This window comes from Chiloscyllium plagiosum, unplaced genomic scaffold, assembly GCF_037043375.1.
Source record: "Chiloscyllium plagiosum isolate Xiang-an unplaced genomic scaffold, Cpla_swu_hap1 HiC_scaffold_7, whole genome shotgun sequence".
NCBI lineage: Eukaryota > Metazoa > Chordata > Chondrichthyes > Orectolobiformes > Hemiscylliidae > Chiloscyllium > Chiloscyllium plagiosum.
This window is the reverse complement of record NW_028270145.1, coordinates 38,682,118-38,706,267: the sequence shown is the minus strand read 5'-3', so window position 1 is coordinate 38,706,267 and position 24,150 is coordinate 38,682,118. Positions and strand designations below refer to the sequence as shown.

Here is a 24,150-nt window from a genome sequence, read left to right as displayed (position 1 = left end):
AAACCTCTATATGGTCACCCCTCGACGTCCTATGATCCAGTGATAAGTAGTCAAGTAACTTGTGATGTACAAAGAATGCTTAATTGAAGAAAACTTCATGTTTGGACAAGCCACAAAGTGACACAAGTACCAGTCTGTGGGCCAATTGGAATAGAATGTAGGAGCATCATTAAACCAGTTCCAATAATTCATTCATAGGATCCAATAAAATCCATACAGCTGTTTTGCCCTTGATTAATGAGACCAAAACTCAAATGCAATATTTTCAGAGACCGAAAACTCAGTTTTAAAACTGTGTTAACAGTTTATTGCCAGTTATCTCTAGACAAGCTGTACATCACAATGTCAGAAACAAAAACAGAAATTGCTGGAAAAGCTCCGGTCCAGCATTACCTGTAAAATGTCAAATTTGCACTTTCCAATTCAACGTCTCCCTTTTTCAGCCCAGAGGGTCACTTGACCCCAAATGTTAACTCGGGATTTCTCTCCACTGATGTTTCCACACCTGCTGAGCCTTTCCAGTGATTTTTGTTTTTGACTTACAGTATCCACTATTTTGTCCGTTTTTATGCTTAATGTTGGAATACACATTAACACAAATCAACCTGGAATGTGTAACAAATTGTAACTTGAAGCCACCGTGTGATTACTTGCTCCTATTCATTTGCTGTACCAGACAACAGCCAGTCATTTCAAATAGATGCAAGATCAATCATTTTAATCATGTTTAAAGCATTACATTATATAACAGATAATTCCCATGTCCATTAAAGCATACAGATGTAAATTGAATCTTTACATGTACCTAACCTTTTACTGGAAAGGAATGAGAACAAATATCTGGAAACATGTCTGACAGTTTATCTACATTTGAAAAAGGTTAAAACTCTAAATAGGAAACTTACAGATGTCATGACCAACAATGTCTTTTCCATTCCTTTGGGGAAGCTGCTACACTTTTTAAAAAGACTATTGTGGTCTCAAAAAAATACTGTACATAATACAAAGCACCACAAACTTTTCAGTTCCTTTTAAAGCTGTCAGTGCAATACCATGTTTGAACTTGATTTTTCCTCTTTACCTTTCTGAAATAGGATAAATGATCTAAGTAGTTCGCATATTCAAGTGTTATAAAGGTACTAAAAACCAGCAGACAAAATCATCCTAACGCTTATTGTTGAAGCTGCCTTATTTTGCATGGTATCTACAGATCTTAACACTGTGCTTGCAAGTTATCCTTGTCAACATCTTACAATTCCTTTCACTGGAAAAAAAAACCCTGCAAACCAAGGTAACATATCACCACATTTCAATAATAAGCATAACTTTACTAAAACATAACAGGTGCAAAGTTGATTCTCTGCAATCAAAGTAAAAAGTTTCAGTAGCTAAAGAAAGAAATTTTATAGAAATAGTTGGGAGTAAGTTGAATGAAATCCAGTTAAAACATTGTCTGGAGTATCAAGTTGTAGATTAAATCACATGATTGGCAGCAACAAATATTGAATGAATATTTGAAGGAGCAGAACAATGGAAATGAGAAAAGTTCTCAAGCTTCAGTGAAGCTCCACTCAAGCAGTGTCTATAATATATGTCAAACACCAGCTTGTCTGCTGGTTCCATCAGGTGTCAGCTACTTCTAGTAAGAGAGACAGGTGACGCTCACAAACCAGTTCTTCCTCTTGATTGGTTTGGATCAATCTTTTAAACTCTTTCAGTTTATCTGATAAGGTCATTGTTGAATCATTTAGCCAATCTGAGTTATTCATACTGATGTCCTTAGTGTGTCCGTTAGTAGCATCCTCCTGGGATGAAACAAATAAAAAGAGCAGGATTAGATAGAATTAAGATTCCAATCTCGGAAATAGCAGCAGGAATGAAAAGCAATTCAATCGTTCTAGAAAAACAACTGCACATGAAAGATTGGGATATCTGTAAACCTGTAGTGTGGTTACAGTAGACACTCTGTGCATGGGGACAACAACTTCAGCAGAAACCAAACTCTGTGGGAGGTAAACGGGTAAAGCAATCGAATCAAATGGGCCCTCATCCAGCCAGCGATGCAGTTGCTCCTCACACCTGTAATTAACAAATACAAAATTATGTCTTATGTACATTTTGAATGATGTAATTAGTTAACTTTTTAAATCAGGGATGTAGAGAAAGGTTCTATTTATTTGTGCAGGAACACAAAGGGGAGTGCTTCTTGCACTGAATAGTTGCAGTCGAGTCTCAGCATGGTGGCTCAGTGGTTAGCATTGCAGCCTCACAGCACCAGAGTCCCAGGTTAGATTCCAGCCTCGAGCAACTGTTTGTGTGGAGTTTGCACATTCTCCCTGTGTTTTAGTGGGTTTCCTCCCACAGTCCAAAGATGTGTAGGTCAGGTGAATTGGCCATACTAAATTGCTGATAGTGTAAGGTGCATTAATTAGAGGGAAATGAGTCCGGGTAGGTTACTCTTTGGAGGGTCGGTGTGGACTGGTTGGGCCGAAGGGCCTGATTCCACACTGTAGGAAATCTAATCTAATCTAAAAAGATGAACAAGTTGGCTTGACAGAGACGAGCAATAAATGCAAATTACCCATTCTTAGGTCTGGGGAGCCCTTAATGAATTTCAAGTCCTTGAATCTATTCTACCTATCATTTCAGCTTTTTTCCTTTAAAATACAGTGCTGATGATTTGATAAATGATAACAATATATAACCAGGAAATTTCTGGAGATGAAATTCCCAATGGAGGAAAATTAACTATAATATCTAACTTAAGGACATGTGTTTGTAATAGAGTCAATAGAAAATCTTGACATGATTTAAGAAAAATATTAAAAACTCAAAGCATGTCTGACTGGTCCCAAGAGAGGAAACTTGTGGGAAAGGGGTGGACTGCTGCCTTCCACGGAGAGCAGTGGAGGCTGGGTCACCAAATATATCCAAGGCTCAGCTAAAGACATTTTTGACAGAAAGGGAAATGGACAAGGCGGACATAATTAGCTCAGCTATGATCTTATCGAATGGCAGAGCAGGCACAATAGGCTGAGTGTACCCAGCAGCATGAGAAAATAATTAGTTTAAACTAGAGTTCCCTTTTCTGAACTAAAAATGTATTTCATACTGCTCTGCCAAATGAAAGAGGGTCTGATGGTATAAAGACCACGTTGTATTTTGGATTGTGGAACAAAATGGGAAAAGGCTGCTGCTTGCAAGCAATGAAACTGTCAAAGGAAATGTTTCAGGTTAAAAGCAAGTCACTGGAACTCATTGAGAGTTGTATTTACATGGCTGTGTTGCTCAAGGAATATGGGAGGATTGCTGGACTCATCAGCACTGTGGTGTTCAGGGCAGCTTTGCCCAGGGACATAAACTGTCGACTGGTTTTTCAATCATAACAGTGGCAGTCAAGAAATGTCAGCATGAAAACAACTTTGATTGGGCTTTTGGGAAGATGGACAGCCCGTGCCTGAACTATACAGCTTCGGAAAGCTTTCAGATTCTGAATAGACAGCATCAGCCCCCTCCTTTTAGAGAAACAACAAAGAATTGAAAGAACTTACCTATTTCTCTTTCATCATGTGACTAGAAGCTACTACCTCAAACCATTAATAGAGGCTGAACAATTACTGTGCCAACCTTCTTGTGCCTATAATAAAGAACTGAAGTATTTCTTTCTTCACCCATAAAATCTATGTTTGTTTATCTTTGTCTGTCTGTATGTGTGTAGTAATTTAAGGGCTACCGTTTGAGTTAGAAAATGGTAGGTTATATTTTAGATTAGATTTAGATTACTAAGTGTGGAAACAGGCCCTTCGGCCCAACCAGTCCACACTGACCCTCCGAAGACCAACCCACCCAGACCCATTCCCCAACATTTACCCCTTCACCTAACACTACGGGAAATTTAACACGGCCAATTCGCCTAACCTGCACATTTTTGGACCATGGGAGGAAACCGGAGTGCCCGGAAGAAACCCACAGACACAGGGAGAATGTGCAAACTGCACACAGACAGTTGCCTGAGGCAGGAATTGAACCCGGGTCTCTGGTGCTGAGAGGCCCGGCTGAGCCACCATTTCAACTGCCTCAGGTTAGAACTTACTAATTTCTAATTAACATTTCAGTACTTAACAAGAAACTATGACTGGTGTATTCTAGTAATTAGGTTGTCAGGCAGGTAAACTGGAGATTATGTAATTTGATTAAAACATTAACTTTTGCAACACTTCCATAAATAGTGCAGTTGAGTGATAATGCATTTCCAATGGATCATGACAATGATTCAGGGTTATCAGTTTAAATTGTCATAACTTTAATACAAATTTCATTTCCACTTCAAAGTTTGTCTAATGTTGCTTTGTTTCCATAGAAGCCATGTCGTTTGCAGAAAGTATGCTCTTTATTCCCCACATTTCTCTATTATTGTACCTTTTATTCTCCTTTCTTTCTATTTCAATTTCGGACAGCAATCGTCCTGGTAGAAGTTCTGCTGCTGTAGCAGTATGGGTAATATCCAAAGCAGAAGGAGTCCTGTCCTGAAGGGTTTCTTCAGAACTGTCCTTTATAGTGTATGATCGCTTTTCTGACCTCTGCTTAACTGAGGAGTATGCCTGCTTCTGTGGCAATCTGGAAAACAATATGACAATATTCCCATAATACTGAAGGAAAGGATTTCTGGATTACAACACCTGGTATTACTCAATATAGTAAAGCCTTCTTCTGAAATTCTGAGCTGCATGAACACCATGTAATTTCTCTAATCCATTTGTAAAATTGTCCATTGTTTGGCCAGATTAGCTCATTTCTGGTCCCGGACAAAAGCTGGCATCAAGCTGATAAATAGGTAATACTGAGTAATTGTCACAAACACAAACATCTCTGTGCAAGTGTCTTAAACAAATACATTGAGAACAAAAGCCCATTATCCAATAAATTCCACAGAAGTATTGAGAATCTGGATCACCAGTTCTCATAACTCAAATGAGTATTTCACTTAGTCTAGACCAATGGCAAATATAAGCCAAGAGGCATATGTTCAAACCAGATGACACTTCAACACCTACAATTGTCAAATTAGCTGACTCATCAGTCAATAATTACCTGAGCTGTTCCATTTCATTACTTCACCACCATTCTGCTACTGACCACCATTCATACAGGGCGGATAAATAACTGTTACTGAGTCCCCTTCTGGGCAGCCTCCGTGACCACGTCAACTAGTTGGTGTCCTTCATTAAATGCACAATGACGTTTAGTTCCACACAGGGCTGAATAACTCTATCCCTCTCTAACTATATTATAATTACACAGATCATTTTCAAACAGAATTGCAACATGCTCAGAATCACAGTTTATGCGGACTCAATGTCCGATCTATTTATGTTAATTAAGATTCTGGGACATTAATGCATGTTTTCAGAATAATATTCTTTCAGTCTTTGAGAAATGAGTAATCTTTCCTAATACTTACTATTTCTTATAATCATAGCTACTGGTTTAAAATGAAAAACAAGACAAATTCAATTTCATCACACTACTAGCAGAGTTTTTTTTAAAACTAGTGGTTTGAGAAAGAACAAACCAATGTTGTTTCATTTCCATTAAAATCAAAGACCACCAAGTTTGCTTAACGCTGTTATGCAACCAATTTTTCTCCAGTTTCCTGTGGTTGGAAACAAGCTCACAGCCGAGGCAGGTGTATTTGCCCAGGCAAATCAAGAAAAGCCTGCACTGAAACTATCCATGAGCATATTAGCTCTCCCTTGACTATAGTCACTTTGTGGAGGCCCTAGTTCCCACAAACTGGCAAGTTTCTCCACAACACGTTCAAAGAATCCATTCACAGTTCCGAACAAGTCTTTATCCAGCTCTCAATGAAGACAATGCAGAAAAACAAAAATTCAGTCATGAAGTGTCAAGGGTATTCCATGACTCTTAGTTGGTGTGTAACAGGGATCACACTCCCTCCTTATTCTCTTCCCTCCCTGCTCCACCCCAAACTACCCAGGAACGTCATACATTATTAAAGTCAAACATGGTTGCAGAGTAAGTGCACTGCCTTTCTTGGCTTTGGAGTTGGGGTTGAGGGTCCAGGTGAGATTCTCCACCAGGTGGATGCCAAGAAATCTGGAGCTCTTCAAGATCTTCATGGGGAGCCAATGTCCAATGGAGAGTGGTTGCTTGTGCCTTCCTGAAGTCAACCATTTATTTCGTTTTGTCCACCTTCAGAGACAGGTTGTTGGCTCTGCACCAGTCTGTTAACCGCTGAACCTCCTCTCTGTATGCTGACTCGTCATTCCTGCTAACGAGACCCACTACAGTAGTCATCAGCAAACAATGATATGATTCGAGCTATGCATCTCTACACAGTCATATGTCAGCAAGTGGAACAGCAGTGGACTGAACACAGCTCAGTGTGATGGTGTTGGAGATGCTGTTCCCAATCTGGACTGACTGAGGTCTTCCAGTCAGGCAGTCTAGGACCCAGTTACAGAGGGAGGTATTCAGGCACAGCAGACTCAGCTTTCCAATCAATCAGGTGCTGAGGAATGATAGTGTTGAATGCAGAACTGAAGTCTATGAACAGCAATCTGACGTAGGTGTCCTCCTTCTCCAGGTGGGCGAGGGCCAGATGGAGGGTGGTGGAAATGGCATCTGTTAAGCTGTTGGGTCAATACGCGAACTGCAGGGTGTCCAGTAAGGGGAGACAGCAGGGTCTTAATATGCTTCATCACAAGCCTGAGTCATTGAGGTAGGACACTGAAGACTTCTTCGGCACAGGTACGATAGTAGCAGCCTTAAAGCATGTTGGAACTATGCTGCAACTCAGGGAGACATTAAAGATGTCCATGAAAACATCTGCCAGCACGTCAGAGCATCCTCTGAGCACTCTGCCAGGGATGTTATCTGGTGCAGCAGCCTTTATGTGGGTTAAGTTTGCATAGTTTTCCTCACATCAGCTGTGGTCATGGTGGGGGGGGGGGGGGGGGGGGGGGTCATTCTTTCTCACTGCCATGTCATTTCATGCCTCAAATTGTGCATATAAGTTGTTCAACTCATCCAGGAGAAAGGCGTCACCTGAACAAGCAGGCGATGCTGTTCTATGGTGGGTGATGGCCTAAATGCCCTTCCACGTGCTCCATGTATCGTCACTGTCCTGAACGTGGCTGTGTATTCTCTGTGCGTGTGCACACTTTGCCTCTTTGATAGCTTGGGTTAGGTTGACCCTTGCTGTTGTTAGGGCAGCCTTGTCATCTGCTCTGAAGGAGGAATCACAGGTCCTCAGTAGTGCACACGCCATTGTGGTCATCCAGGGCTTCTGGCTGAGGTGAGAAGTGATGGTCTTGGATACAGTGACGTCGTCAATACACTTGCTAACGTAGCAAATCACCGATGTGTCTAAGTTGATGGAATTGCCATTGGTTGCTGTCTGCCAGTCAGTTTGCTCAGAATGGTCTTGAAGAGCAGAAATGGCTGCTGTCGGCCAGGTTTTCACCTGATTCAGAACTGTTTTGACATATCTGATGAGTGGTCTGTATGCTGGGATTAGCATAACAGCAATGTGGTCTGAGGAGCCAAGCTGGGGCTGGGGCTCTGCCCTGTATACATTGAGGATGTTTGTATAAACAAGATCCAGTGTGTTCCCCGCTTTTGTCACAAAGTCCACATGCTGATGGCATTTCGGGAGCACAGACTTGAGATTCGCATTGTTGAAATCAGCAGCAATAAACAGTCTGTCAGGGTGTGTGTTCTGCAGTCTGCTAATACCACCATACAGCTCACAGAGTGCCTCCTTCCCATTAGTACTGGAGGAATATACACCCGGATTAGAAGGACAGCAGTGAATTCCCATGGCAAATAAAATGGTCTACATCTAACAGTCACAAACTCCACCAGTGATGAGCAATAACTCGAGACGAGCAGAGAGTCCTTGCACCATTTCGTATTGATGTAGACACACTGCCCGCCCTCCCCCCCCCCCCCCACCCCAAGCCACATTTCTGTCAATGCAAAACAAGACAAGCCTGTCTAGTTGGATAGCAGTATCTGGAACTCTGTCACTAAGCCATGTTTCTGTGAAGACAAGGACGCAACAGTCTCTAATCTCACACTAAGAAGCCTGCCACAGTCGGATGCAGTCCAGTTTATTGTCCAGGGAGCAGACACTGGAGAGCAGAATGGACGGGAGAGCTGGCTGGCTAGAGTTTGGTTTTAGCCTGACTTGAATTCCCACCCACTTATATCACTTCACACCTCCTCGCACACCACTTCTGACGTCTCGACACCCAGCCACCAGCACCGGGAGAGGCTGAGGCCTGGTCTCTGCAGCAAGCAGAGATCATGTAATTCCTTCAGCAGCTTTCCATTCAGGTTCATTTTTGGCCGGTTCCTGAACTCAAGCAGTGTTTGCAGACTGTAACAGTCTCTGCAAACACCAGGTTTCCTGTTCCTCCTGTGCCATCTTATCTGCTCTCAACCACCAAGATAGAAGTTATTACACATTGAGTGTGAAGGAAACAAATATATCTTTTCCCCCTAAATCGTTCTAAATTCCTTTTAAAAAAACATTATGGCACAAAAACTATAATCTGAGTAATGCAGCTCATATATAAAAAGCATTCAAGCAGGAAAGTAGATTTTATTCTAATATTCTGCTCTTTTACCTCTGAGGGGCTTCTTGGATTTCCATCTGGGTATTTGATCGTGCCTGTTCCCACAATGGAGGCCATTTATATTTTTTCAAATCGTCCTGAAAATAATAGACTAGGATCTGACCATCTTCACTTATAGCTTCTGAGAAACAGGAATGAAAACTATTAATATGAAAAAAGCAAAAGATGTGCACATTTATCTTAAATAAAATGAATCCCTCTTGTTTCTATTCCATTTTTTCTATCACAAAAATTCAGACAGGGGCCAAGAGAATTTATGAGAGTGTAGTTTGGTTTCACGTGGGGTACTGTGGTCAGTCTTAGTGCCACCCCTCTGGAATGATGTGAAGATGTTCGACAAAGTACAAGGTTAAGTCATAAATTAAGAGTACAAGGCATTGGAGGTAGTATAATGGTGTGGATAGAGAATTGATTAATAGGCAGGAAGCAGCAAGTGGGGATACAGGTGTTTTTTCAAGCTGGCAACTGGTGACCAGTGGGTTCCACAGGAATCAGTGCAGGGATGATAACTGTTCACAATATATATTCATAATTTGCACAAAACTCTAGAAATGCAGGTTCCAAGAGGGATACAAACAGTTTACAGACAGCTTTTAATTGGTTAAGTAAATGGGCAAAAAGTTGGCAGAAGAAGTATAATATGGACAATGTGAAGTTCTTCATTTTGGAAAAAATGAAGGTAATCTCATTGAAACGTATAGAATTTGGGAGAGCTCGACAGAATAAATGGTGAGAGAATGTTTTCCGTCATGCGTGTCTAGGACCAGAGGGCATCATCTCAGAATAAAGGGGTGCCAATATAAGACTGAGATGAGGAGGAATTTCTTTTCTCAAAGGGCTCAGCGTCTTTAGAATTCCTTGCCAGACAGTTATGGGTGTACAGTCCTTGTGTATATTTAAGGCGGAGATAGATTCTTGGTCAGATGGGGAATCAAGGATTACGGGAAAAGGGAAGGACAGCGAACGAAGAATGAAGAATATCAGATCATGATCTGATTAAATACTAGAGAAGGTTTGAGGGGCTGAAAGGCCTACACATGTTCCTATTTCTTAAGGCTTTGTGGTCACATGGTGAAGGCATTGGGTAAAGGCCTGAAACGTCAATTCTCCTGCTCCTTGGATGCTGCCAGACCTGCTGTGCTTTTCCAGCAATACATTCAACTCAACATTGGCTAAAGTTCAGAAAAGATTTACTGGAATGGTTTCAGGGTGGAGGAATGTCAGAGAAGTTGGGGCTGATTTCCTTGAAGAGAAGGTCAAGAGGAGGTTTATCTGAAGTTTTTAAAATCATGATTGGCTTGGACAGAGCAAATAGGGTGGAAAAGTGTTCACACTTCATGAAAGGATTATGAACATGAAGGGCACAGATTTAAAGTACTCAGTAAACTAAGCAAAAAAAAAGGCATGACAAAAACTTTAGCCACACAACAAATGATTAGAGTAATTCACTACCTGAGTGTATGGCAGAGGTTGCTTCAGGCCAACCATTCAAAAGGAGATTGAATGGTGAAGTTAAAAGCAATATGCTCGATTATGGGAGGGGATAGGATAAAAGACTGGCATTAAGCAAGATACAGATTTGAAGAGTCAACACTTAGATCATGGGCAAATGGCTTCTTTCTGCACTGTAACATTTCTACTCAAAGCTGAATCGGGGGTGGGTGAGGAGGAAGGAAGCCAGCATGGAGGTGCATTTTCCAAATATTATACTCTGAACTGATGAATCATATTCTGTTCACAATTATCACAGTTCTGGGAGAAAAGGAAAACAATTGAGAGTGGGCCTTTACAGAAAAATAGGCAGGAGGGGAAACTTCCTGAAACTGGTAATTACTTAATTATTTGCCCCAATAAAGCAGCTGGCTTTCAAACTTTATTAAATTACTTTTGTGATGACTAATTCAAGTATTTGGTGGGGAGGTCTGATCATAGGAATTTATGGAGGTTACAGGAATTGATGTTTGAAACTGGGTGTTGTCTCACTTTTTGCTCTTTCTCCATAACCTTTACAATTTCTCTTTATAAAAAAACTTCACCTTTCAAAAACGTTATGTCTGCAACCACCTGAGTTTCAGGTAGAGTATAACATGCAAACACTCCTCTACATTAAAAAGTTATTTTAAGTCATCAAGTTACCAATTCTTGCCTAACATCTGTTACATCTCTTAACATTGTTAATCTTTACGATGAGACCCAGTTTTTTCAAATGTCTCTTCATAGCTAAGGCTCCTCATTTCTGATAATATCTTGATGAATCTTTTCTGTTTCCTCCCCATAGTTGTTACATCTTTTCTTAAGTACTACACCCCAAGTGGCTGACTTGGTTACAATCACAGCCTAACCAATCACTTGAACAGATTCAGTTTTTCCTGTGTTGGATTCAGTGCCATAAATAAAACCCAGAATCCCATACACCTTTTCTTTTTCAGAAAAAAACCCTACTTTTAAAAGTTACACATCAGATTTCACAAGTCTCTCCTGCACTGTTTAAAATTTTATGTTTATTGTTTATATCCTATCCTTAATCTTACACCCATACATTGTATTTTTAATCCATTTTTTGGTATTTCTCTGCATTAGAGAAAATTGGCAATGTTTTTACATTTCCTCCTGAAAATCCATTTACACAATATGCACTGCATTTCCTGCATCAATAATTATTTCAAAGCAAATATTATATTTCATCTGAGTTGTTTTGGATTCTCAGTACACAATTTATGGGCGGCACGGTGGCACAGTGGTTAGCACTGCTGCCTCACAGCACCGGAGACCTGGGTTCAATTCCCGCCTCAGGCGACTGACTGTGTGGAGTTTGCACGTTCTCCCAGTGTCTGCGTGGGTTTCCTCCGGGTGCTCCGGTTTCCTCCCACAATCCAAAGATGTGCAGGTCAGGTGAATTGGCCATGCTAAATTGCCCGTAGTGTTAGGTAAGGGGTAAATGTAGGGGTATGGGTGGGTTGTGCTTCGGCGGGTTGGTGTGGACTTGTTGGGCTGAAGGGCCTGTTTCCACACTGTAATGTAATCTAATTACAGTCATCTGTTCCCTACAATGAACTAAGAGCGCAAAACACCAAACAGTTTCCAGCCTCAAATAGCATCATTTCAGCCACAATCAGAATTCAGGTTCTAAAACTAAAAAAAACTGAGATGACCAAGGTCCTTATTTCCTTGTCTCTATGTTCCCCTTCTCAACCTCACAATCAACTATAATACTACAACGATCAGACCATTTTAAAATTAAAATGTAAAACAGAGACAAGACTAACCTGAAGCACAAGGTTGTTTTGGGGCTACGCATTCTCTCAATCGATGGTCAATGCATATGAGAACAATTTCATCCCAAGGTATTTCTGAAACCAATGGCCCCTCATAAAGCGAGGTTTCCAACGTCAAAGGACAGCTGTCTCTCCATTTGCTATAGACTGTGTTCAGGAGGTGCTCAACCCTTGAAAGCAGCAGTGGGCGAGTTTGCTGTGACACTGGGACCTGACACACGTAATGGAAGATCATATCACAAACCTTAGCCCATGGAGCTATGAGGAACAGAAAACAGCATTGTTAATGATGTGGCCACCAAGAGTGTGAATTCATCTTATAGAAGGTAATATTCCTACCAATCAAGGGAGGGAGATCCATCACTGGCAGCTGAAAAGACAGCACTGCATTCCTTAGCCAGGCTAGGTGGTTATTGGAATTCCATTCTTTGTGTGCCACTATTTCATGAGCAACAGGTCCACAGAATTCAGCAACTGGCCAAGAAAGGTTGTACAGTTGTTCAGAGGACACAACCTCTGCCAGGAAACGCAGCACATTGTTGTAAAACTCAATGATGAAGCTGGGATCCTGGGAAGGCAATGCAGCCTGTTGCCTTTCAGATTTATCATTGTAAAACTGGTCACTAAACCCTCGGCACAGCCCATCCTCAATGAACTGGATCAGAGTCTGGCAGCAAAGCTCTGGTGGTGATGGACAACGCGAGGCCAGCCACCTCACAGCTTCAGAGACCTGAAAGAAATTGCATCCGTACATTTAAATCTCACTGTCAAATGGTAAAATAAAACAGTCCTGGAATTATCTTCTACATGTTCAGTTTATAGCAAAAAGGATGGGGAGAGTCAATGATTGAATGAAAAGGTGCATCAACATAAATCCCACAAGGTAACATTTCAACAAACTTTTGCTACTGTATTCATTTGTTAACCAGACGTAAAACTAAACTGAAATACTGGTCCTTGTCCAGATTAAACAAGCCCTGCACACAACAGCTGTGTAGTGATTTGACACTGCACAAAGAAAGCAATTCTGAAATTAGAGCGAGAAAAGAAACAAATCATCCAAGTGATCAGAGGAGCTACTTGCAAACAATGGTAAATAAGATCTACCATCTTTATTTCAACTGGACTGTTTTGTCTCATTTTAGTTTGAGAGTGATGCTGCATTTATTGCCCATTCCTAGTTACCTTGGTCGGTTTCTTCCTTGGTAATTGACTAGCCCATTGCAAAAAGCTTTACCAATGAACCACATTACAGAACCATAGACAAGCCCTTATTGTGGCTAAAGTTCCACAAATTACCATATTTAGCAAACTCTCAGCATTTTTTATTCCCATTCAGAGGCATCATTGGCTGGGCCAGCATTCATTGTCCTCGAGATGGTGGTGAGCTGCCTTCTTGAACAATATCCTTGTCATGATATGGGGAGAATTGTTCACAGCACTCAAAGTGTAGTCCAATTCAAGAATGCATACAATTTTAACATAGCTTCTCTGCTTTTCAATTAATACCTAGGCTTTGTTTTATTTTAAGAAAAAATCTTATTCATCTGTGTTCCTAGTTTACTGATTTATGTAACTATCTCCAGATCCTTCTGAGTCGCTACTTCATTGAGATACTTATTTTTCAGGAAGAATAGTTTCCTTGTTCTTCCTGCCAAAATGCCATCTAATTGTCTGCCTGACTTTTATCTACTTTTCATTTCTGAGGGTTGGATCAATGTACTTCAATTGTATTGGTCCATACTCATGGGCAACATACTACAGTGGCTTACCATTGTCATCTGCAGGACAGCCAATCAGGAAACCTGCTGGCCATCAGGCCTATTGGAAGGATATACAGGCTGATAACTTAACTGGCCATGATACAAATCCATCTTCAAACAAGTCCTGGCGTGGTGTCTCTAACCAGTAGCTGCTGGCCCACAAATATATGATTGCGTGAGTTATGAACTGCATCTTTGCTAGCTCTTCCCCATGCACAGATACAACCTACCTGGATCAAGGGTTTTATCCTCTCTAAATTGGATTAGTTTATCAATTAACTTCCTCCATTCCATCTTAAATACCCTGGCAAGAGATAAATGTCAAGGAAATATTTTATAAGACGAAGAGAATTTAAGTAGTTTTTGGAACTGGGCTTAAATCTATAACCATCTGAATCATAGATCATTCCGTCAAGCTGACACCCAAATAGTAAGCCAATAATTAAGATGTTCCACTGTTAGATCTCAATAAGCCAACTTGAAAGGTCTGTAACACAATAACGAAATTTTACCTTGTTTGATCCCTGAAGGTAGTTGCTTTTTCCCGGGATCAGGACAATCAAATACTCAGACACAAGGTGAGTGGCCACCAGCGCTTCAAGTTTTAGACCTTGAAAGAAAATAAACATTTATATCAATTACTTGTATATGCAGAGCATAAAAGTTCCAATGAAATATCCGTTGCCTATGCCACAGAATCATGAAGCTGGATAGAGTTCCCATTATGCAAGAAATAAAAAAGCCCTATGAAAGTCTGTCACTATCATCTGAATTTCTAATGAGCAAATCAAGCAATGGCTGGGACACAAAATTACAGATTGTTTCAGTACCTGCACAAAAGCTCTCGTTAAATAGATATGGAAATGAAGTCAGTCAAACAAACAGAAAGCTCCCAATTTCTGTGATCACTTTTTCTAATGCCCTTCCAATTTACTCCCTGAAAGCATTAATTTGTTCCCTAAATTTTAGTTTTCTTTCAAACATCAAATCCTCCCTTAAATTTTCCAAGACAGTAAGGGAAATCCTGCTAAAATGCTTTCATAATCTCTCACCATTACACCCTACCCTGATGCCCTTCAAATTTATCAAAACCTGGGAAATAGGAGGAGTAAGCCATTTAGCCCCTTGAAGATGCTCCACCTTGATGATGGTTGATAGAATCACAGAATCCCTACAGTGCAGAATGAGGCCATACAGCCCATGTCTGCACCAACTCTCCGAACAGGATCCCACCCAGACCCATCCCAGATTGATGACATGGATTATTTTAAACTAGATATGCGAGCTAAACACAGGGGTTGAGATATTAAACATCTACTGTTTTAAGTTGACTGTTCAAATCATTTCTCATGATAGTTATTAGAAATCATGCTCAAGGCAAAAGTTCAAATTTAAGAATAATGTTTCAATTTCTCAGTTTGTTTTTATTATTCCGCTACTCATTCATAACATTGGCTCCAGATCTCACCTTCTATCACCTCTTTCTCATTCAATGATATCTCTTCGCACGGAACAAGGATGACCAGTGGAACTGCAGGATTTAAAGGTTTAGCTTGTAAAAGTTGTCTGACTTGCAGCATTGCTGACAGCCAGTACACTTCCTCTTCCTCCTGGTCAGTGCCTTCTTCTTGAGCTGGTAGCAAGAGGATCAGAGCAGATGTTCCCAGCAGTTCCTTCCGCTGTTCCATTGCATCCACGTCTGTGTCACTTAGAGGGCCTTTAGTCAACTGGGTTTTAAAAAAGAACACAGATCACTATCGGAGTGAACCAGATGCTAATGTAACTTCTGAAAGAACACTGAAATGTTACTGAACCTTTCCAAGTCAACTTTAAAAACTGTTACATTTATACAGCCTTTCAAAAGCTGTGAGAGAAGAGGCCCTTACCTTAACACAGATGTGCACAATTACGTCAATTGCTTCGTCCTTCTTCACTGCTTCACATAGATGTGTCTGAATGACATTATCAGCATCATCCAGCTTTTCAGTTCCTTGGAATTTTGTTTTCAGCCAATCAATCAAAGTTCTTAAAAACAAAAAGCATTTAACCACAGTTGGTTTAAAATTTAAAAATGAATATTTCGATCAATAAGTTCAAAGAAAATTGCAAACTTTTTTAGATTTTGTAATTAAATTACTTAGTCATTAGTCACAACAATAGATATATAATATGCTCCGAGGATCATTACAATACTGCAACTGCCAGGGGTAGAAGTATCTTTAATGTGTGTGAAATGCCGGTACACTGGCATCATCTTCTTTCATGTTATCATGAAAGAAGTTGATAGCTGCCAACTTTCTCATCACATAATCCAGGCACCAGCAATATGTTAAATTGGTGTGAATTTAAATGCCAGCATACAGAATAGATCCTATAATCTCACTCAATGTCTGCTCCACAGTACCATAAATGCTCAATTTATGGTAGATTTTCCTGCTCCTCAGATGCTGCCTGACCTGCTGTGCTTTTCCAGCACCACACTAACCAGCTCAAGCAGCTAGTCAAATGAAAACGCAGGAGCTGTGCACAAGTTTACAACTGGTTGAATGGTATAACAGCAAAATGCTGACATTTAACAAAATATTTAATACAAAGATTCAGGAAGACAATAGATGCAGAACCTGTTGTTATCACTAAGTCCATATTCATCATCACTTGGCAACAGCAGAACAACCTTCCAGAAGATTTTGTCTTGACGAGTTGGGAAGTTATCTGCCACCAATGTGAACAAATCCAAAGGAGTCCAGGCAGCTTCACTAAAAGTGGAATTAAAATTCAGATGTGAGAATAACTGCTTCATCTTGCTTCATTGTCATCATAGGGTGCACATATTAGCATGAAAATAATTTATATCAAACCACACTGTTCATCAACTCTGTTCATGGAAATATTCCTCCACAAGATGTAAAGGTCATTCAACCCATCAAGTCTGCAGCCTCATTTCATTCAAACATGGCTGATACAATAATCCTCTACTCCATTTCCTTCCTTTTCCCCAAAACCATGATTCGCTTACTAATTAAAAGCCTGTCTATCCCATCCTGAATATACTTAATGGCCTCGGAGGTCTCAACAGTCTCCCATAGTACAGAATTCCACAGATTCATTACCCTCAGAAGAAATTCCTCATTTGTCCTAAGTGTGCAATCCCTTATTTTGGGTTTCTGCTCTCTCATCCTAGACTTTTCCACAAGGGCAAACAAACACACAGCATATATCCTTCTAAGAACCTTATACACTTCAATAGGGTCTTCTCTCATTCTTTGAAACTCCAATGAGTATAAGCCCAAACAACTCAACCTCTTCTTATAGAAAAATCTCTCCAATCCTCAGGATCAACATAGTTAACCTTCTTTGTGTAGTTTGATACAAATAATTTATACAAGCCTCTAAAGCTTGTATATCTTGCCTTAGATTAGTGCACTGAACTGTTCACAATATTCTAGATGTGGTCTTACAAGTGTCTTGCACAGTTTTAGCAAAACCTCAATATTTATATACTCCTTGTCCTTTTAAATAAAGGCCAAAATTCCATTTGCTTCCTTATTACCAGCTGAACTTTAATGTTAGCTTTTTGTGATTCATGCACTGGGACCCCCAAATCCCTCTTTACCCCAGCTTTCCACACTCTTTCACCATTGAAAACTTCAACTGCTCTGTTCTTTCTGCAAAGATGCATAATTTCATATTTTCATTTTATACGCCATCTGCCAAGTTTTTGCCCAATCACTTAACTTGTCTGTAGATTTCATCTGTCATCCTCACCACTAGTCTCCCCACCTTTTTGTGTCACCTGCAAATTTCTCAATACTACATTCACTCCCCTTATCCAAGTCATGTACATTCTAACCAAGTATGGTCCCAGCATTGATCCGTTTGGCACTCCACTCCAGTTTGTCATCCTTAAAATGCCCCTTTATCACAACCCACTGTCTTCTATTAGTTGACAAATCCTCTCTCCATGCTAACAAATAACCCCAAAAATCACAGGAGTTTAAGCAGCCTTGTGTGTGGAACCTTAACGAAAGTCTTTGGAAATCTAAATGTATTAGATCTGCTGGCTCCCTTTATCTATCTTACTTGATATTTCCTCAGAACTGTGATAAATTTGTCAGGCATGATTTCCCCTTCATTAAACCATGCTAATTCAGCTTGATCATCTTATGTATTTCTAAATGCCCTACTATAACATCCGGTAACATTTTTCCAACAAGATGTTAAGCTAACTGGCCTATGGTTAACTGAGTTTGTTTCCCTTCTTTTTGAATCAGAATGTTACATTGGTAGTTTTCTAATCCTTTGGGACTTTTCCCAGAACCTAAGAATTCCTGGAAGTTTACTACCAGTGCATCCTCTATCTCTGCAGTAACTCATTATGTTCTAGAACGTATCCCATCAGGTTCAGGAGTCGATTAGCCTTCAGCTCAGTTTAGTTTCCATAGTACTTTTTCTCTAGTGATAGTTATTGGATTTATTTCCTCCCCAGCTCATTTTCAATGAATTTTCAGTTCCTTGAATATTTAGTACTTTCCACCTCATTTAAGCTGCTTATTTAGCATTTTTTAGAGTGCTATTAGTGTCCGCTAACATGAAGACCGATGCAAAATATTTGACAACCATTCTGTCATTTCCTGCTTCCCCATTATTATTTCCTGTTCTCTAAGATGTTGCTCCTTTTTTCAATTTTATTTATTTAAAAAAGTTCTTACTGTCCTTTTTTCTGTTACATGTTAGCTTGCCCTCAATTTATTTTCTTCTTTTTTTGGTCATCGTTTGTTGGACTTTCAAACTTTATCCAATCTTCTGATTTACTTCCTAGTCCTTTCACATTGTAAACTTTTCATTTCAATTTGATATTGTCCTTAACTTCACTAGTTAACCATGGTTGGCTTGTCCCTCTCTCTAGAATCCTTCTTCCTCATCTTTGTTGCGAACTATTTTCTTAAACATCTGCCATTATTTCTCAACTATCTTTTCTGCTAAATACCTTTCTCAGTACATTCCAAATAACTCTGTCCACATTCCCATGTAATTACTCTTGTTTAACTTTAGCACCAAGGTTGTTTCTGACCCAGGTTTCTCACTCTCAACGTCGGTCTGTATAATCGCTTCCACCTTTCAATGGACATGCTTTTGAGGATGTAATTTGCACATTTTATGCCATAACTCAGTATAATGTGGAAGCACTAACAACAATATTTTATAAAGCTTGAAATGTGAAACTGGTCTGGCCAATTCCAAAGATTTTCCCATTTTTTTCAGAAATTAGTATTCAATAATGTGGATATTCAAACATTATAACAATGCAACATGGTGAATGATTAAATTTTATAGCTGGTCGTGTATCAAATTGTTGGAACAATTTACTTAATAGATTGCTATTGACAAAGTTTCTGACCACCATGGTCAGTTTGGGAATTTGTTTCAAGAACTAACACTTTGAACAGGTGAATTCAAATGCAAGAAAACCAATTCAGTGGACAAGAGACAATGGACAAGGGAGGATGGAAGATGACTGAGCAACTGCTTAGCCTGCCTGAAATATCTGATTAGGCTGATACCATTTAAGTAGCATCTTTGTAACTGATATGTAAAATAAATGCAAAAGGCCAGCATGATTTGCAAATATGTTGGCATCATGCTATATAAACCGGAACAATGCTCGGGTACGATCTGTAAACTGACGATTGAGTAAGCACCAATCCACTATCCTTTCTTAAAGGAGAAAATTATGATTAGTATCTGCACTGAAGTAAAATATGACGGATGTTCCAATACCAGAGGAGCTGCTGGTAGAAGTTTTGAACCTTCATTTGATGAGCAGTCTCCTTCCTCCTCTGCAGCAACCTGCAACACAAAGGGAAAACAAAAAAAGCGTTCGTCACAGGTCCTTTAGGTATTTTCTCATGTCATCATGCCAAATTGTACCCTATTTCCGTTCCAACAATGGTGTACTTATTAGGGTTATGGACAGGTTACAGGAACAGGTTACATGACAGGTGTTTTCAGCACATCTAAAAGCTTATATCAGATGATTAAAGGAACAATAGTTAGTATTTCTGCCTCTAACTATTACACATCAATGCTGGTTTCTTTAGTCTCAAGACTTAAGCACACCAACCAACACAGCCGGCAAAATGTTGACGGGGAATAGGATTCCTGCATTCAAGTACTTGAATGGGGAAGGTGGATGGGACATGATTTCGCTCAGAAAGGATACCACTGCAAAATAAACATCTGCATTGACATTCTTCATTTCAGGAATCAGAAGCTAATTGAAGAAACAAATGACCAATCCACAGGAACGCAACACTGAAGTGGTAAATGGAACAGCCAGGAATGAATCCAGGTGGTAATGCAAGAGAACCCTCCTTCACATATATCATAGAACAGTACAGCACAATACAGGTCCTTTGGCCTCAATGTTGTGCCGACCTTTTATTTTATTCCAAGATCAAACTAACCTATATACCATACATTTACTATCATTTACATACCAATCCAAGAGTTGCTTAAATGTCCCTAATGTATCTGACTCTATCACTGCTGGTAGTGCATTCCAGGCAACAACTGCACTTTGTAAAGAACTGACTTCTGACATCTCCCCCAAACCTTAAAAGAACGTTCCCTTGTGATAGCCATTTGCACCCTGGGAAAACATCTCTGGCTATCTACTCTATCTATGCCTCTCATCATCTTGCACACCTCTACAAAGTCACCTTTCATCCTTCTTCGCTCCAATGAGAAAAGCCCTAGCTCCCTCAACCTTTCTTCATAAGACACGTCCTCCAGTCCAGGCAGCATCCTGATAAATCTCCTCTGCACCCTCTCTAAAGCTTCCACATCCTTCCTATAATGAAGTGACCAGAACTGAACACAATATTCCAAGTGTGGTCGAACCAAGGCTTTATAGGGCGGTACCATAACCTCATGGCTCTTTAATTCAATACTGCTGCGAATGAAAGCCAACACACTATACACCCTATCAACTTGGGTGGGAACTTTGAGGGATGTATGTGGACCCCAAGATCCATCTGTTCCTCCACACTGCCAAGAATCCGGCCTTTAACCCCGAAATCTGCATTCAATTCTGACCTTCCAAAATGAATCACTTCACACTTTTTTCCAGGTTGAACTCCATCTGCCATTTATCAGCCCAGTTCTGCATCCTGTCAAAGTCCCGTTGCAACCTACAACAGCCCTCCACATTATCCACAATTCCCCCAAATTTTGTGTCACTGGCAAACTTACTAACCCACCCTTCCACTTCCTCATCCAAGTCACTTATAAGATTCACAAAGAAATGTCCAAAAACAGATCCCTCAGAATATCACTGGTCACTGAGCTCCAGGTTGAATACTTTCCATCTACTCCTACCATCTATCTTCTACGGGCCAGCCAATTCTGTATCCAGACAGCTAGATTTCCCTGTATCCTATGCCTTACTTTCTAAATGAGCATACCATGGAGAACCATATCAAACACCTTATTAAAACCTACGTACACCACACCCACTGCTCTACCTTCAATGTGTTTTGTCACATCTGCAAAGAATTCAGTAAGGTTTGCGAGGCATTAGCGGTTGGATTATCAAATTCACTGTGGCACAGCAAGGAAAATAGTGTGGATCTACTTCAGGTAGAAGCTGGATAAGCACGATAGAAAAAAGATGCAAAAGGTGAATGGGGTGGGGAGGTGGCTTGTTTGGAGAGTAACCACCATCGTAGAAGTAGACAAAAGAGTTTGCTTTGACTGTAAACACACACTACCGGAGACATGAGATGCTGAGGTTGTCATCGTGTGGCAGGTCTGGATTCTCCAGGTGGTGACTCAGTTTGCAGTTGGGGCCAGCCATGCCTGGAGCTGCTGGGAATGTCCACATTTCATTCCTCAGGCGTTTCCGAGCTTCTGCAGTAGCTCTCCATCTAGCAGAACATTGAGTTAAAAAGCCGTTGAAGGTACTCAAACGAAAAATTTGGAGAAAAGCAGTTTCTAGATAGAAATGTTTTTTCTTTATTCTATCACTTCTAAAATTCTAAAAATTGGATCTTTTTTCTTTCACTTACTTCTTTAAATATTTGCAGAAACAATGCACTTCCTGCAGAGTCTCCTTCACTACTTGGAAGATCTCACTGTCCAGTGTTTCTTTAATGAGGCAGCTGCAGAACTCTGTTGAACAGCGGTTAATCCGGGCTCGCCTGTCCACCTCCACTGCAAGCCTAAAAGGGACAAAGGAAAGGACTGACGGCAAGTATCTCCTTAACCTCATGAACTTCTGCAATTTCAGATGACATTGTGACATGCTGTGTCCATCAGTACCACCCTGGCCTTTCACAGAAATTAAAATTCTGTAGGAATATGGTCCAAAGATCAAACTGTTGCCCCTCATCCCCACATACATTCACATCTTTCCACAACCACTCTCACATATCCACTCTCACTGCCACCATCCTGTTCCCCTCCCTCCATCCATCTCCTAGTGTGCCTCTTCCCCTCTCCTTAACCATTGCCCTGCCCACTCTTCCCTTCCACAAGTCCCACCCCTCCCATATTGGTCTCCCTATCTCCTCCTCACTCTTAGCTACCACCTCTCGTGCTCCATTCCTCCCCTGGTCTCTCCTCTTCCCTCCACCCACTGCTATCTCAATCCCAATCCTCTCCCCACTTCCTCCATGAGACCAGTCCTGTTCTCTCTCCCACTCCATCCATTCCGTTCCCAAATGCTGAGTCATGCATGAGAGGTGGAATTCCATTCTTCCTTAGTTTTCCAAATGCTTTGTGCTTTGTTACTCATTACCTTAGCTCCTGAATAGCACATTTTCTTACAGAGTAATCCACAACTTGCTCTGTAATTTCCTCACACAGTGTTTGACTGTACTGGCTCTTCCACAACTCCCGTTCCTTCTTCAATCTGCAATACAACAAAGATTCAAAGATTGCTCGTGTTTTTGAAAGGTGTCAGGATTATTGTATCTCTCACAGCAAAACTGAAATTTTGAAAATCCTAATCACACGAACTGTTGTCAACAGGGGTCTATCCTTTTACACCAGACCCCAAATTAAAGTCAAGAACCTTACAGATATAAAACCAAAGCAAATCTAAAGCACTTCACAAAGTTTAATAAAAAAAAATGCAACATCAAGGCATTAAGGGGATATTAAGATAGATTTGAAGAGTGTGGCACTGGCAAAGCACTGCAGGTCAGGCAGCATCCGATGAGCAGGACAACATTTCAGGCACAAGCCCTTCATCAGGAACGAGCTTATGCCCGAAACTTCGGCTCTCCGACTCCTCGGATGCTGCCTGACCAGCTGTGCTTTTCCACCACTACACATTTCGGCCCTGATCCCCAGCAAATGCAGTCCTCACTTTCTCTCTTTAAGACAGGACAGATAGCCAAATCATTAGTCAAGGAGCTAGATTTTAAGGATGGTTGTGGGAGGAATTTGGGGGTGGTAGTTGAGAGGGTGAAAGGTGGAGGTATTTAGACACAGAATTCCAGAGCCTAAGCAGCAGTGACACACCAGTGGGAGGGCAAAGAAATTCAGAAGGCACAAGGGGGCTCAAATGGAATAGAGATGCAGGAAGTATGGAGCTGGAGAAGGTGACAAAGAAAAGAGCACCACCTGGCCTGTTCAATTCTGCGTTTTTCATCTTCAATCCTCTGTCTCTCTGCCTGAAGCTCCTCAGATGAAGTCTGCATCAGCATATCCTTGGTAACTTCTGCTATCAGCTCCTCCGACGATCTGTTTGACAAACTAGAAAAATACAAAACGATGACACCCATGACAAAATTCAGTGGGCATTTAAAAGCTAATCTTCCACAGAATTATATAATTATACAACACAAAATCAGGCCATTTGACTCCACCAAAATTTGCTTACTCTTCTATCAATATAATCATTTATTCCCTCTCCTTCAAACTTATTTAAAGAGGAGCTAGATAGGGTCGTAAGTTTTATTTCACATTGTGATAACTTGAGTTCTACATTTATATTACTGTATTGCTTCTAAGTTTCCTACTTGAGTTCTTGCTGATTCTCTTACTGGATGGCAGTCAATATTGCTGTTCCACAAAAGTAGGAATACACTTTTGCTTCGTCTACTTTGGCTAAATCTTTCCAAAATGCTCATGATGTCTGTTAGGAAGCAGTTGTGAGATGATAATACCACTGGACTAGTAATCCCAGAGGCCATGGGGACTTAGCAGAAACCCCACCAAAATAAGTGACAAAATTTAAATTCATTGTTTACAGAAACTAGTTTTGAAAGCTAAAAAGGTAGTATTAATAATGAAATCATTTTAAAAACATGTCTGCCTCAGAAAGCTGCTGTCCTCAGATGATCTGGCTTATATGTGGCTCCAAACCAAGAGCACTGTAGTTGATCCATAACCGCCCTGTGAAATAGCCTGGGAAATCATTCATTATCATCAAAATGTGTGGTG

The 24,150-nt window shown here is 40.5% G+C and overlaps 1 protein-coding gene across 2 annotated transcripts in view; it reads right to left on the bottom strand.

Annotated features, from left to right (window-relative positions):
• Positions 1–280: 280 nt before the first annotated feature.
• The window catches only part of mcm3ap (minichromosome maintenance complex component 3 associated protein), an 83,497-nt gene continuing 59,627 nt past the window's right edge, over positions 281–24,150 (bottom strand). For both annotated transcript variants that reach the window (XM_043693407.2, XM_087988943.1), the window contains 15 exons: positions 23,329–23,460; positions 22,499–22,612; positions 21,768–21,920; positions 21,471–21,626; positions 19,480–19,548; positions 16,323–16,457; positions 15,588–15,726; positions 15,170–15,428; positions 14,214–14,311; positions 12,278–12,668; positions 11,930–12,196; positions 8,655–8,784; positions 4,420–4,617; positions 1,941–2,079; positions 281–1,805 (listed from right to left, as the gene is read on the bottom strand). In XM_043693407.2, the coding sequence (XP_043549342.2) occupies positions 1,623–1,805; positions 1,941–2,079; positions 4,420–4,617; positions 8,655–8,784; positions 11,930–12,196; positions 12,278–12,668; positions 14,214–14,311; positions 15,170–15,428; positions 15,588–15,726; positions 16,323–16,457; positions 19,480–19,548; positions 21,471–21,626; positions 21,768–21,920; positions 22,499–22,612; positions 23,329–23,460 (2,563 nt within the window). In that variant the 3' untranslated portion in view covers positions 281–1,622. The remainder of the gene's footprint in view (positions 1,806–1,940; positions 2,080–4,419; positions 4,618–8,654; positions 8,785–11,929; positions 12,197–12,277; positions 12,669–14,213; positions 14,312–15,169; positions 15,429–15,587; positions 15,727–16,322; positions 16,458–19,479; positions 19,549–21,470; positions 21,627–21,767; positions 21,921–22,498; positions 22,613–23,328; positions 23,461–24,150) is intronic.